A 15583-nucleotide genomic window follows, 5' to 3' on the forward strand; every position below is an offset into this window, starting at 1 on the left:
CTACGTTTCTGGTGCACAACATAATGATTTGATGTTTTTATACATTTCAAGGGCTTCCCAGGTGGCACTAGTGGTAAAGAACCTGTCTGCCAATGCAGGAGACATAAGAGACGTGGGTTCGATCCCTGGGTTGGGAAGATCCCCTGGAGGAGGAAATGGCAACCCATCTCCAGTATTCTTGCCTGGAGAATCCCATGGACAGAGGAGCCTGGCGGGCTACAGTCCATGGGGTCATACAGAGTTGGACACAACTGAAGCACCTTTGCATGCAACACTCATAGATTTCAAAATGATCACCACCATTTGCTTTTACTTTAATATTGTTAATACATCTAGAATTTAATTTGATGAAAGATGAAGATGAGGTTAGTCACTATTCCTAATCACAGTTATCAAAGATTTCATCCTTTCTCCATTGATTTGAAATACTACCTTTTAATATACATTAAATTTCTCTCTTATTATTCTGTTCTGTTCAGATCTCTTTGTTTATTCCTGCCCACCATATTATCTGGAGTAGGAAATGGCAACCCACTCCAGTATTCTTGCCTGGGAAATTCCATGGACAGAGGAGCCTGGTAGGCTACAGTCCATGGAGTTGCAAAGAGTCAGACACAACTGAACATGCACACACACACACACACCATTTTAATAGCTATAGCTTTTTATTATCAAATAGGTCAGAACTTTCCCCACTATGCCTTTTCTTCTTTTTTTTTTAACCTCAAAATGTTAGTTGTCTTTAAGACTAACTTCAGAGACCTTTTATCAAACTTGCCCTTTAAATTTATGAATTAATTTGGGGAAGAAGTAAACACTTAAATTATTGACTGGCCTATTCAGGAACTTTATAAGTGGCTTTCATTTTATTCATACCTCTTTTATGTCTCTGAAGTAAAATTTTAAACTTTTCTTCTTATTGGTCCTATACATTTCTTGAAGTTTATTTCTGTGTATTTTACTTACTTTGATTTGTAATGAAATCTTTTTTTTTAGTCATATATTAAATTCCTTTATGTAATAGGGACCTTTTGGATTTATTTTGGTTTTGTGTAGAATTTGTGCTATTTTATTTCATATTTGTATATATTGAAATATATAAATATATATACATATATATTTCAATCTTCCTGTACTCATTGTTATTTTATAAGGGCTTTTATTTTTATTTACTTTTTTGTGTGTTTTATTTTGGTACTCACACATGTTTTTCTTCCAAATTAAGTTTCACTGTCAAGTTAAAAAAAACCTGTTGGAATTTTTATTATAATTCCATTAAATTTAAAAAAAAGCTTCTTGAAGACATGATCTACAGCTTTTCTTTTTCATCTGCGTGCATGCTAAGTTGCTTCAATCATGTCTGACTTTTTGTGACCCTATGGACTGTAGCCCTCCAGGCTCCTTTGTCCATGGGATTCTCCAGGCAAGAATATTGGAGTGGGTTGCCATTTCCTCCTCCAGGGGATCTTCCCGACCCAGGGATTGAACCTGCGTCTCTTATGTCTCCTGCATTGGCAGGCGGGTTCTTTACCACTAGTGCCATTTGGGAAGCCCTTCTTTTTCTCCTAGGAACATAATAGATACTACTTTTATTTTATTCTATTTTTTTTAGATACTACTTTTAAAATTTAAGAATCTAAAATTTCAAGACCTTTGTTGTATACCTGGATTATTACCAAACTGGACTTGGCCTGAATTAACTAAGAGATTTCAGAGATCTTCCCCTATTTGTCAGAAGTTAAAATGATCAAAGTACAAAGACTTTCCCATAGATCAGTGATTCCTCATAAATATTGGAAAGTAGAATTTGAACTAGAAATGGAATTTGGGAAATACAAAATATTGGAGTTTCATTATTTTGTTCTTTTGTCTTTAAAATTAGAGATCTTTCCGATCACACTGGTACTTTATGAATACATAAATGAGAGTATAAAAGGCTTCAGATTAGGTTCAGAAGCTAGCCAACCTTCCTTTTTTTTTTTAATGTTGTGAACATCTAGCAATAGAAGTAAATGATAGAATTTTATTAATCAGGGAGAGGTTCATTTCTGACCAGGTGGCGTTAGGACATTGTCCTCCAAATTGATGCCCTTAAGTAACACTGGAGACACAGACGCATAACCAGTAGTCAACACAGGTGCCCATAGTGTGATTAAGTCTTCATCTATATCCTTCTTGACGGGGCTGTTGTACAGGTGGTGGCTTATTGCTCAGTTTCTTTTTGGTCTCAGTTTCACCAAGTCACCCTGTGGGCTAATGGAGGCTCTGCTTTTCATCCACTGTCTGTTTAATAGTGTCTTAACTCAAGATGGGAGTCAATGAAAATTTTCTTAGGCCAATTTCAGAGTCTAGGATACTGATGCTTCAAAGTCACTTGCTATTTGTTTTTAAAAAAACTGCTGTTTGAAAGTCCCTTTTTCATATGGTATATGATGAGTTTGGAAAAGCTAAATCTTGAAGACAGAATTTCAGTAAGCATTTAAAAACTACCATTATAGAATACTAGAATTTTTCTAATGCATTATCATGGGTAGATTAGAATTACTCAATTTTTCCATTAAAATAAGGAAATGATGATAGACTATGGCTTATAAATGTCTTTTACCAGCTTTTTAACATATTGTGTTCATCTTTGGAAAATAATCTAATGGAAGCAAATTTTTAATTTTTACATTGCCTTTTTATCCCAGGTGAAGTGTTTGTCTTAAACGATGGTGGAGAAGTTGATTTAGACCTTGGAAATTATGAAAGGTTCTTGGATATTAATCTTTATAAAGACAACAACATCACTACTGGGAAGATATATCAACATGTGATCAATAAAGAGAGGCGTGGCGATTACCTGGGGAAAACAGTACAAGGTATTATATTCTACAAACACTAGAGGGCCCTGTTGGCTGAGCACTCAAACACTCTGCTTAAAATAGACCTAAAGATGAGGAGGTCCCTGTGCTTTACAAGTTTCAGTCCTGCTCAAATCCCTCTGTTCTTTTCTTTCCTTCTTTTTCCCCACCTCCAATTTTATTGAGATCTAATTGACATACAGCACTGTATAAGTTTAGGGTGTATAGCGTAATGATTTGACATCATACAATGGTGACCACAATAACTTTAGTAAATATCCATCATTTCATATAGATGCAAAATTAAAGAAATAGACAAAAATTGTTTCCCTTGTGATGAAAGCTCTTAGGATTTACTCTTTTACATAACACAGAACCATGTTAATTATTAATATATATAATTAATATATTTATCATGCTGTACAATACATCCCTAGTACTTATTTATCTTATAACTGGAATTTTGTACCTTTTGTCTGCTTTCATTGGCTCAAGTGGTAAAGAATCTGCCTGCAATACAGGAGACACAGGAGACCAATTTGATCCTTGGGTCAGGAAGATTCCCTGGAGGAGGAAATGGCAACCCACTCCAGTATTCTTGCCTGGAAAATCCCATGAACAGAAGAACCTAGTGGGCTACAGTCCATGGCATCATAATGAATCAAGATGACTGAGCACACACTTACACATCCATTCCCCTGACCCATAACCACAAATCTGATGTATTTTTTTCCTTGTTTGTTTTTTAAATATAACTAACCTACAACTAACCTATGGGGCTTACCTGATGGCTCAGACGGTAAAGAATCCATCTGCAATGTGGGAGACCTGGGTTTGATCCCTGGGTTGGGAAGATCTCCTGGAGGAGGGCATGGCAACCCACTCCAGTATTCTTGCCTGGAAAATCCCATGGACAGAGGAGCCTGGCAGGCTATAGTCCATGGGTTGCAAAGAGTTGGACGTGACTGAGCAACTTCACAACCTACAACACTATGTTAGTTCCTGTTATACAACATAGTGATTTGGTATTTCTGTACATTTCAAAATGATCACTACAGTGTCTATTACCATGTCACCATGCAAACTTCAAGTTTATCCTCCATGTTCGTGATTGTATTTTCATCAGTCTTTTCTTTGTTACTGATGTCATTGTTTCCTTTAGCCCCTTTTTCTGCCCTCTTTATCTTTTTCTCTTTAGCTTTTATTTATGAAATCCTTAGGGAATCTTCATCACATATCTGATTGGGTGTAGATCTGAGTCAATTTTTGTCTGTCCTTAATATGTTCTTTTTCTACTTTTTTCTTGAATCTTTGCATTGATGATGATTACTTCCTTTTGAAGAATAGCCGTGGGAAGGAACATGGGATTGAACAGGAGGGCAACATGATGACTTTTTTCACCAACCTTTTTCATTGGTCACATGTTTCTGTCAGGTTGGTTTACTTCTACAAAATATCAGATTGATTCTAGTGGAAACAGTTCTTTTATTAAGCAGACACTCCCAGGACATGGGAGCAGACCAACGGCAAAGGGGTGGCAACAACTCCCACTTGGCTTCCCTTTTTATACACTCTCTCTCCTTCTCTTGGTTCTGCTGTATGCAAAATAGGGCTTGACCCACCACCAATCAGGAAAGGGAATGCAAATTGGCATACACATAAGGCTGATTGACAGTTGCAAGTTACATAACAACAGGCTCTATTGTGCATGTCTTTCCCATAATTCAGTCTGTTATAATCAGATGTATGTATGTATAGAATATTTATGAACCCTTAATGGGCTCCTGGCTGCCTAAGGTCACTTGAGGACACAGCTGTGCACACACATGCTAGCAAAGTAATGCTCAAAATTCTCCAAGCCAGGCTTCAACAGTATGTGAACCATGAACTTCCAGATGTTCAAGCTGGATTTAGAAAAGGCAGAGGAACCAGAGATCAAATTGCCAACATCTGCTGGATCATCAAAAAAGCAAGAGTTCCAGAAAAACATCTACTTCTGCTTTATTGACTATGTCAAAGCCTTTGACTGTGTGGATCACAGCAAACTGTGGAAAATTCTTCAAGAGATGGGAATACCAGACCACCTTACCTGCCTCCTGAGAAATCTATATGCAGGTTAAGAAGCAACAGTTAGAACTGACATGGAACAACGGACTGGTTCCAAATTGGGAAAGGAGTACGTCAAGGCTGTATATTGTCACCCTGCTTATTTAACTTATATGCAGAGTACATCATGCAAAATGCCAGGCTGGATGAAGCACAAGCTGGAATCAAGATTGCTGGGAGAAATACCAATAACCTCAGATATGCAGATGACACCACCCTTATGGCAGAAAGCGAAGAAGAACTAAAGAGCCTCTTGATGAAAGTGAAAGAGGAGAGTGAAAAAGCTGACTTAAAACTCAACATTCAGAAAACTAAGATCATGGCATCCAGTCCCATCACTTCATGGCAAATAGATGGGGAAACAGTGGAAACAGTGACAGACTTTATTTTGGGGGGCTCCAAAATCACTGCAGATGGTGACTGCAGCCATGAAATTAAAAGACGCTTGCTCCTTGGAAGAAAAGCTATGACCAACCTAGACAGCATATTAAAAAGCAGAGACATTACTTTGCCAACAAAGGTCCATCTAGTCAAAGCTGTGGTTTTTTCCAGTAGTCATGTATGGATGTGAGAGTTGGACCATAAAGAAAGCTGAGTGCCAAAGAATTGATGCTTTTGAACTGTGGTGTTGGAGAAGACTCTTGAGAGTCCCTTGGACTGCAAAGAGATCCAACCAGTCAATCCTAAAGGAAATCAGTCCTGAATATTCATTGGAAGGACTGATGCTGAAGCTGAAACTCCAGTATTTTGGCCACCTGATGCAAAGAACTGACTCATTGGAAAAGACCCTGATGCTGGGAAAGATTGAAGACAGGAAGAGAAGGGGATGAGAGAGGATGAGATGGTTGGATGGCATCACCGACTGGATGGACATGAGTTTGAGCAAGTTCCGGGAGTTGGTGAAGGACAGGGAAGCCTGGCTTGCTGCAGTCCACGGGGTTGCAGAGTCCGGAAATGACTGAGCAACTGAACTGAACCTAACTGAATTGAACTGCATGGTAGGGTAAAGATGCTAGTTTTCCACCCCGCTTAAATCACCTTCAGGTTGAAAAACAGGTGAGAAGTAGATAAAGAAATTGGACAGATGGAGCTCAAAAGATCAGCTATGTTACTGCTGACCCTGGACGGTGTGGCTTAGATCTCAACTATTGATGCAGCTGTGCTTTGTAATAGTTTTCCTCCAAGTGTATGTATTGGGAAAGCCCGCGGGAGGGAGAGTTGCTGCCTCATACCAGTGACCCCCGCAAAATTAGGGAAAGGGCAAGGTCCCAAACCTGGGCCTGGAGTCTGAGTCCCTGTGCTGCCCACGTGTAGGGAGAGCTGACTTGCGCAGTCCTCACGGAAAGGGGTTGGGCTGGGCATGCTGCAATGGGTCGTTCCAAACGCACCAATCAGAGGCGACTTCCTCCCGCCTGGAGGCAGGTGGGGCGGTGCCTGGGAGCCGCAGGGGCCGTCGCGGCAGGCGAGTGACGTGACATGCGCTGCTCTGCGTCAGCTTTACAGAGGCCACCATTTCTCCTCCTTACGTCGTATTAGGTCAGTTAACTAGAAACAAAAACATTTTTTTCTGTTTTGTTTCTTTGCCTGAGGCCAGCAGCTGCAGGCCTGCTCAGCACTTAGGTACCCCGGGGCCTTGTGCGTGTGGAGATACCACCTTTTAGCCTCCTCAGCTGACAGTAGCCGCCGCAGGCCTCCTCCACGCCCTCTCAGTGACTCCTCCCCACTGGCGGGCGGGCTGCCCGGGGGTTGCAGGGCTGGGCCACTCTGGGCCACTTCTAGGAATTCGGCGTTCAGCACCCTTAGCAGCCCTCCTTCCACAGTTTTTAGTTGGCATTTTAGGTGTTTTCTAGTTGCTTCAAAGATGGCACTTCTGCTCTGTGTTTCTCTGGGCTTGGTAGATTTCAAGAGAGATGGAATAACATTTAAATGACTAAATCTATGTTGGTTCAGTAATATTAATTTCAGTGACATGGATAGTAACACTAGGACTGGAGCTTGTCTCATTTGCCAGGTGGCTTTCAGGTTATTTGGGAGGTCAACAGACACTAATTCATTTCTCATAGCCGTGACACTGAAATACGCTTTTGTGCTAATTATTACCTCTTTCTGCAGTTGTCCCTCACATTACTGATGCTGTCCAGGAGTGGGTTATGAATCAAGCCATGGTGCCTGTGGATGGTCATAAGGAAGAGCCCCAAATATGCGTTATTGAGGCAAGCATGGAACTTTATTTCTTTATAAGTTTGTATCCTTATCAGTTTTTTTAAAAAAACTTTTTTTTAAATGGAACTACTGAGATTTTTATTTTATTTGTTTTTTTTTTTGTCTGCACCCTGTGGGCATATGGGATCTTAGTTCCCCAACCATCGGTCAGACCTGTGCCCTCTGCCATGGAAGCAGGAAGTCTTAACCCTTAATGGTTGGACTGCCAGGGAAGTCCCTTCCTTATGGGTTTTTAAGCAGCTGATCTTCCTTCATTCAAGGAATGTGAATAGATGGTATCATGTGTGCTGGACACCCAGCTAGGAGGTGGGATTACAGCATGCAGCGATATAGATGGTCTTTGCTCTTTTGGTCACAAGTCAGTGGGCAAGACTGGCTTAAACTGGATGAGTACTCCTGGGATGGGCATGCACCAGTCTGTAAGTGGGGACTAAACAGTTGCAGAATGCATTCTACTCAGTGCTATTTGCAAAATGCTTTGAAAGTAAAGACGGAGTTAGGGAAGTCCAACTGTAGAGGTGATTTGGAGGTGAGAAGTGAGTATTAGCTGTTTAAAGAAAGAGCATAGTATTCTCCCTTGCCACTTGTTCACTGCTTCCCTTCCTCTCAATGTGCAGAATGAGAATAATATCCATGTACTCCTTATCTAAATGTCGGTTGATCTAACTGCCAGGCAGGAGAGGAGAATAATGAACATTTTTTTGTTTCTTAGAGGCAGACTGCCCAAGTTCAAATTTCTATCATGGCCCCCAAACAGTGTTTGGCTTAGTGGTTAAGAGTCTGGAGCCAGACTGCTTGGGTTCATAGCCCAGCTGGATCACTTATCAGCATGGCACTGACACACACAAAAAATTGTGTCGTGAGGTAGAAGTGAGAAGGAGTGCTGGAGGGCAGAGAGGGAGAGCACACTCTCATTTAACCCTGTGAGGGTCTATAGGTACTGTTAGTAGCTGGCTGAAAAAAGAAGCAAAAGTATTTCAGGTTAGTAACCAGTAGAATTAACAGTTAAGATTGGGATCTGGGGATAGGGGTACCAGAGAGCTGTAGCCTCATCTGTCACAGCAGGAAGTACACTTACATCCTTTAGCTGTGATAAGTCGCTTCAGTCGTGTCCAACTATTTGCGACCCTATGGACCGTAGGCCGCCAGGCTCCTGTGTCCATGGGATTCTCCAGGCAAGAATACTGGAGTAGGTTGCCATGCCCTCCTGTGAGGGATCTTCCCAACCCAGGAATCGAACCTGCATCTTTTATGTCTCCTGCATTGGCAGGTGGGTTCTTTACCACTAGCACCACCTGGGAAGTCTAAGAGGGTGTCTGAAATGGCTAAGTCAAGAAAGAGCCGAGCTGGATGAAGTTTGGTTTAGAGATATGGAGGTCGCCAGAAAAAATCCCAACAGAGAAGTTAAAGTACTTGGTTTGGGGAATCAGACTTGGGAGAGGGAAGAGTGGGGCAGGGAACTCTTGCTTTTTATTGTAAGTTCTGCTGTACAATTTGTTTCTTTAACCATGTGCATGCATTGTTTTAATTTTTGAAAAAACACAAATTAATGGCAACTGGAAGGTCCCATTTAACAATATCAATATCTTAAAGATCAGTCCAAGACTGATTTTATTCAAGCTCAATAGAGGGTTGGACAAGCCCTCACTCCTTTGGTTTACACTGATTATTTGTTGCAAAGTACCACCTTGTCCAGTATGGTAGCCACTCACCACATGGGGCTGTTGAACACATGAAAGCAGACCATTCAAACTGAGGTGTGCTGTGACTTTAAAATATAACTGGACTTCAAAGACTTAGTATTAAAAAAAAAGGTGTAAAGCACCTAATAATTTTTTTTAAAATTGGCAATATGTTGAAATTATAATATTTTGGATATACTCTGCTATATAAAATGTAGTGTTAAAATTAATTTCTCCAGTTTAATTTTGCTTTTTTAAATATGTCAACTAAAAACTTTAAAATTATGTATGTGACTCATCTCACGTTACATTTCTGTTGAACAGTGCTGGTCTAATGCTTTCACTGATTTTTGCTGTTGTTCAAGCAATAGGAAAGAGAAAGGATCTTCCCAGAATTGGTCCCTTGGCTCAAAAGTAATGACCAACCTGAACATTTTTTATAACTTTTCTATTGATTTTTTTTCTCACTTTTAGGTTTTGATAGATGAAGGAATAGCTTTTTCTTAATCCCAGGAAAAGTTCCAAATGGTCATGTATATGAATGTTTTTATTCCTTGATTCTGCTTTTATAAAAATATATATGTTTTAAATAATAATAACAAAAAAGAGAAGAGGAAATGTATTTTTTAAAATGTAATTGAGCTGCTGCTGAACTTCACCAAAAAATATAAGCCCTATTTAACCATGGGAGAAGTCTTCTTAACACTTCTTTTTCATCTTCCTAGCTCTCCTAGCTATTGTTTTTTGAGCATCCTCTTTGAACAAAGCTTTTATACTGTGCCAAATTGTCCTCAGGAAAATCCCTTCTCCTCTATACAACCTTGTTGTTTATATTTGCTTACTGGACACAAATCAGGTATCCTTTTGGGTTCATTTTAAGTTGTGCTCAACAATTTTTGGACTTAAAGGAATAAAAGGTTTCTTCTTTTCCCCCAAAAGGACTCCTTTACTTTTTTTTTTAAGTTGTCTTAATCTTCTTGTATATATATATTTAATTTTATTAAAGTATAGTTGATTTACAGTGTTGTGTTAATTTCTGCTGTACAGCAGATTCAGTTATACATGTATATAAGGACTCCTTTAGTTTTATTTTTACTTTTTAATTAAAAATTTCTGCAGCTTTATTGAGGTATAACTGACATATAACATTGTATTTGTTTTAGGTGTACAACATAATGATTTGATGTATGTATATACTGTGAATAGATGACCATAATAAATTTAGTCAACATCCATCATCTCACATAGTTAAACTTTTTTTCTTGTGATGAGAATTCTTAAGATTTATTCTCTCAGCAACTTTCAGAGAAAGATTCCTTTCCTTAAAGGTGAAGTGGACATGGCACATCTCATAGTTTTGCTTGCTGCTGCTTCAATTTCGGCTTTGCATAGATCTTAAAATGTTGTTATGGGTGATATTTTTCCTGTTGTACGGGAAGAGAATTAACTTAGGACTACTTTAGTAATAATACTGAAAGTTTCTGGTCACAGTGAAGACAATGGTGAACCAAAGGAGAGGTAATGGTACTTTCCAAATTAGCAGAGAGAATGCAGTACCAGTATAGGCCATATGGGGGCAAAAGCAGATAATGTTTAAAGTTTTTGCTTCCTTTTCTGGATTCCCTTCTTATTCCCAGAATACCGCCCCCATCAAAAACCAAAAAATGTCTCTTTATGGTTTAAAGTGCAGACCTCAGACAAGTGCTCAGGCCTGGTGCACTGGGAAGACCCAGAGGGATGGGGTGGAGAGGGAGGTGGGAGGGGGGACCGGGATGGGGAATACATGTAAATCCATGGCTAATTCATTTCAATGTATGACAAAAACCACTGCAATGTTGTAAAGTAATTAGCCTCCAACTAATAAAAATAAATGGAAAAAAAAATAATAAAGTGCAGACCTCAAAAAAATAAATAAATAAAGTGCAGACCTCTTTTTTTCCCCTAATTTTTTCCCCCATTAGCTTCTGATGCATTATAGTTAGGGAGCACTTACACCCCTCACCCCCCTGCCAGTTTCCTGATTGCATGTTTTATTTCTTGGATTTTCGTAATTAAGTTTGTCATTCACTTACAGAATGACCATATATTTCTATCTGTTCCATAGCCAGAAGACTTGAATTTTAATTTTGTTTTGTTATCTTAGTTAAAGTTAGTAAAGAATAATTTCTTCCGTAATAATGAAATCCTTGTACATCTTAGTTTGATCCTGTTGTACTTATGGTAACAGGTACTAGAATGCTGTGACCTAGGGCTTATATTAAATTTCAAGACCTTCTGTCCTGTCCTATTAATCTAAATTCTCAGCGCTGCCTGCAGGTCTCTGGGCTAGTGCTGGAGATACGGCAGGCAAGTTCCTGCCCTCAAGGACCTTACAGCCTAGTGGGGTAGAGAGATAGGAGTGGTGGTTTAGTTGCTAAGCTGTGTCTGACTCTTGCAACCCCATGGACTGCCAGGCTTCTCTGTCCATGGGATTCTCCAGGCAAGAATACTGGAGTGGGTTGCCATTTCCTTCTTCAGGGGATCTTTCCAACCCAGGAATCGAACCTGGGTCTCCTGCATTGCAGGCAGATTCTTTACCCACTGAGCTACGAGGGAAGCCCGAGAGACAGGAGATAAGAACTCAAATAAAATAATGGCACCCTGTGCTGTGTTACTAGGAAGGGCACAGACAGGGTGCTTCAGGTGGGTGGTCAAGGTCGCACTCTCTGAGGGACATGCAGCTCCCTGGGCTGAAGGATAAAAGGGAAGTAGGTGTATATGAAGAAGGTGAGTAGGAGGGCCTAAGGGGCAGGAAGGAAGAGCATGGCCTGTCTGAGGACTTGAAAGGCCAGTGAGATTGAAGTGCAGAGGTGGGGGTGGGAGAGTAGGGGGATGGGAAAAGGGCAGATGGGAGTGGGGACATGAGATGAGATTAGAGACATGTGCAAGGGCCAGATCATTTAGGTCCTTTTGTTAGCTGCCTAAAGGAGTTTAGATTTTATTTTTAGTGAAGCAGTGAGTTGCCGAAAGATATAACCATGGAAGAGAGGTATTCTGAATCTTAAAAGGTCACTCTGCTGCTGTATGACAAACGGTTGGTAGGATAGGAGAGGGTGGAAGCTAGGAGGCCATTAAAATTGGGGGCAGCCAACTTTGTAAAGGGCTAGACAGTACTCTTGCCTGGAAAATCCCATGGATGGAGGAGCCTGGTAGGCAACAGTCCATGGGGTCGCAAAGAGTCGGACACCACTGAGCGACTTCACTTTCACTTTTCACTTTCATGCACTGGAGAAGGAAATGGCAGCCCACTCCAGTATTCTTGCCTGGAGAATCCTAGGGACGGGAGCCTGGTGGGCTGGCGTCTATGGGATTGCGCAGAGTCGGACACGACTGATGTGACTTAGTAGCAGCAGCAGCAGATAGTAAATATGTTTAGTTTTGCAGGTGAGAGAGTCTCTGTCACAACTACTCCGCTTTGCCATTGTAGTGCCCAAGCAGCCTTAGGTGGTGTGTGAGTGGGCGGGGCTGTGTGTTGGTACAGCTTCGTGTAAAAACAGGCAGCAGGCCATCTCAGCCACCCAGGGCTTAGATGATTGCAGTAATCCCTGCAAATGGTCATGTTGCCTTGGGTGTCTAGGGTGGTAACAGTGGAGAGGTTTGCAAGAATGTTTTGGAGGTACAGCTCACTGGACAGGGTTGGATAAGGAAAAGCAGGTGGATCGAGGATGATTTCCAGACCTCTAGCTTCAACCAGTTACTGGGAAGAGATGCTGTTGCTGAGACGAGGGAGGAAACACCAAGACAAGCAGGCCCAGGGCTGTGGGGATTAGGAGTTCAGTGTGGGACATGGTAAGTTTGAATACTTACTGACCCATCTGAGACATCAAGGGCAAGTTGGTTTCAAAGCCCAGTGGAAAGAGAGGTCAGGGCTACAAGGAGATTTTAGACCCAGTCAAGTCCCCGAAACCAGGGAAGGTGGTGAGTTCTGGGCTTGGGTCCACCAAGATCTCTTATTCCTCCACATCCAGATCATTCCACTTAGCGCTTAAGTTGGATTCTTGCTTATTGTTCTTTAGCTCTGCCTTATTTTTCTCACTCGCTTCTGAGCTTCTCAGGAGCAAGCAGGCTTGTCTTAAATTCTTCCTGGGGGCTTCTTTATAGTGTTGAGCCTGTAGTAGATACTCAAATGCTAAAGAATTAATTTAAAAATCCATGTGATAATCTTTAAGTATTTAAATATGGTGAGGATGAATGGGTTAGAGTGAATTTTATCTTCGTCTAAAGTAAAATGCTTAAGTAACTTTACTGGCAGTACAATGTAAATTAAGTTAACATTTATCAAAGGATTACACTGGCAGGAATATTCTCAGGGCTTTTGGTACTACTTGTTTCAGAGAGCCAGCATGTTTTAATAGTAGTGATTTAATTCTGGTAGTACTACCATTACAAGGAGGCTGTTCAGCTACACACAAGGCTGCGTGTGGGTGTGTGTGTGTGGGTTCATGCAGAGATGGAGAGAGAATGCTATTTCGCACCGGGCAGAGCCAGATGGCTCTCTGCTTTCTCATATTGTCACTGGATTTGAAATCTCCCTTCCAATGGGACCACTGGTAGAAGCTAACTGATCTCACTCCTGGTGGTGTATATTCTGTCTTTTTATCTGCTTAGAAACTCCCTTCTCTTTTCTTAAAGTGCTCCTTTTCTTTTTTTCCCATTCCCAGCTGGGTGGCACCATTGGAGACATTGAAGGAATGCCGTTTGTGGAAGCATTCAGACAATTCCAGTTTAAAGCAAAAAGAGAGAATTTCTGTAATATCCATGTTAGCCTTGTCCCGCAGGTGAGCTTTCCAGATAAGTATGTAGACAGCAGCTCCTATAGGTTTTCCTGTGATGCTCTGTTTATTCCACCTTTTAAATCAGGAAGCCATTCATTATCCAGAAGAGCCTGATGTCCAGCATACTGACAGTGACCCATTTCTTTTCAGCCCAGTGCTACTGGAGAACAAAAAACCAAACCCACACAAAACAGTGTCCGTGCGCTGAGGGGATTAGGCCTGTCTCCCGATCTGGTGAGTTAAGGGGAGTGGGTAAGTTTTGTGGACTAGGACCTCCATCTCCTAACCTGTAGCATCATCTGAGTCCTAGCTCTCAAATGGTTTCAGTGACTGAACTTATTGTGTCTGGGACCTGGGGAAGGTTTATTCCCTCATCATCAACTGTTGCTTCACACATTTCTAAATTGGCCATCTGTTCTTCTCCAGGCCCTCATTTGATTGGCCACACTGACATCTGGGCAAGTGCATTGTGTGGTCATTTGTGTGATCCCTGGGTCCTTTGGAGAGAGTTGGGACCTGGGAGATTTTCCTCTGAACCTGCTAGGTCGGGTTAGCCCTTCTTTTGTTTATAGCAGTAATCCAGTTATGGCCAGTAGTCTAGATGAGGGGTGGGCAAGTAAGGGCCTGCAAGCCTGCTGCCTGTAAAGGAAGTTGTTCTGTGACTCTCTGCCACTCATTGTCCACATTTGTTCATAGCTGCCTGTGCACCATGGCAGAACCATTGAGGAGTCAGGGCAGTGACTGCATGACTGCAAAAGCTAAAGCTTTTACCATTTAGCCCTTTAGAGAAGAGTGCCAACCCTTGGTCTAGCTTTCTTCTTGTAGTTTTAGGAAGTAACATTTCTGAGCCTCATGTCTGTTCACCACATATGCTGTGACATTTATTACCAGTGGATTTGTGGTGAGTTTGGTTACACTTGCTCCTATTAGTGCTCAGACCAATTTCTAGTAACCCAGTGGGGTGCCAAGGATGGAGAAGTCAAGTCTCCATAAAGTTAAGTCAAGACTTGGTCAAGTCTCTTGGAGCAAAATTAACATAGCTTCCTCCTGAAAACCAGTGGCGGTGTGAACAGCTCAATAATTCCTGCCTGCTAACCTGTGCATGATTGACTTTGACAGATTGTCTGCCGGAGTTCAACGCCCATCGAAATGGCTGTGAAGGAAAAGATTTCTATGTTTTGTCACGTGAACCCTGAACAGGTTAGTGCTGCTCTTTAGATTTGATTGCCTTGCAGGCACTTCTGCTGATGCCAGCATTTTATACCTCTTAAATTATTGTATACTTTTCACAACATTTATAAAAGTTTTGGGGGACTCATATGCAACTATGGCTTCCTTGCCTTTAAGTGAACAGTCTTGAGACTACTGACTCCTTAAATAGATTGTGTATTTCACTCCTTAAATTTTAATTATAGGTATAACACCAGGCAGATTTTTTTTTTTAACTTGCAGTCAACCTCTGGAGAGAACCATTTGAAGCCTGCTTATCGTCTCTTTATCTTGTCTTTTCAGGACACTTACGGCTTTTACTTCAATTTCTCCTTTGTACTTGTTACAGCTTAGCTCACCTCAAACCACACATTACAGTGACATTCACACTATCACTTCTGATTACATCAATGGCCTCAGTTCAATTCATTGCTACAAAAACTACTGTGATGTGGGTTCAGGTCCTCTGTTCTGTAGGACTTTCCACCTGTGTATCTGAGAACTGGCTTTTCTTTTTTCTTTTATCCACTTATCTCTGTCTCTTGTTTGTAATAAGGCTCAGGCACAAGGGATTGGAGTTTAAAAGTGATTTGATGGATGTTCAGGAAAAGGGTGAGGTTTAGCAAAAATCTTTTGTTTCCTTCAGATTATCTTGAGGTTTTCTGAAGCCTAAAAACTACCTACTCAGATTTCTTGAGTCTCAGGA

General features: G+C 41.1%; 1 protein-coding gene across 6 annotated transcripts in view; it reads left to right on the forward strand.

Annotated features, from left to right (window-relative positions):
• The window catches only part of CTPS2 (CTP synthase 2), a 107424-nt gene that overhangs the window by 8776 nt on the left and 83065 nt on the right, over window positions 1-15583 (forward strand). For all 6 annotated transcript variants that reach the window (XM_020886770.2, XM_070462639.1, XM_070462638.1 and 3 more), the window contains exons 3-7: window positions 2691-2861; window positions 7062-7162; window positions 13555-13671; window positions 13819-13902; window positions 14788-14868. In XM_020886770.2, the coding sequence (XP_020742429.2) occupies window positions 2691-2861; window positions 7062-7162; window positions 13555-13671; window positions 13819-13902; window positions 14788-14868 (554 nt within the window). The remainder of the gene's footprint in view (window positions 1-2690; window positions 2862-7061; window positions 7163-13554; window positions 13672-13818; window positions 13903-14787; window positions 14869-15583) is intronic.

Source organism: Odocoileus virginianus, unplaced genomic scaffold (assembly GCF_023699985.2).
Source record: "Odocoileus virginianus isolate 20LAN1187 ecotype Illinois unplaced genomic scaffold, Ovbor_1.2 Unplaced_Scaffold_6, whole genome shotgun sequence".
NCBI lineage: Eukaryota > Metazoa > Chordata > Mammalia > Artiodactyla > Cervidae > Odocoileus > Odocoileus virginianus.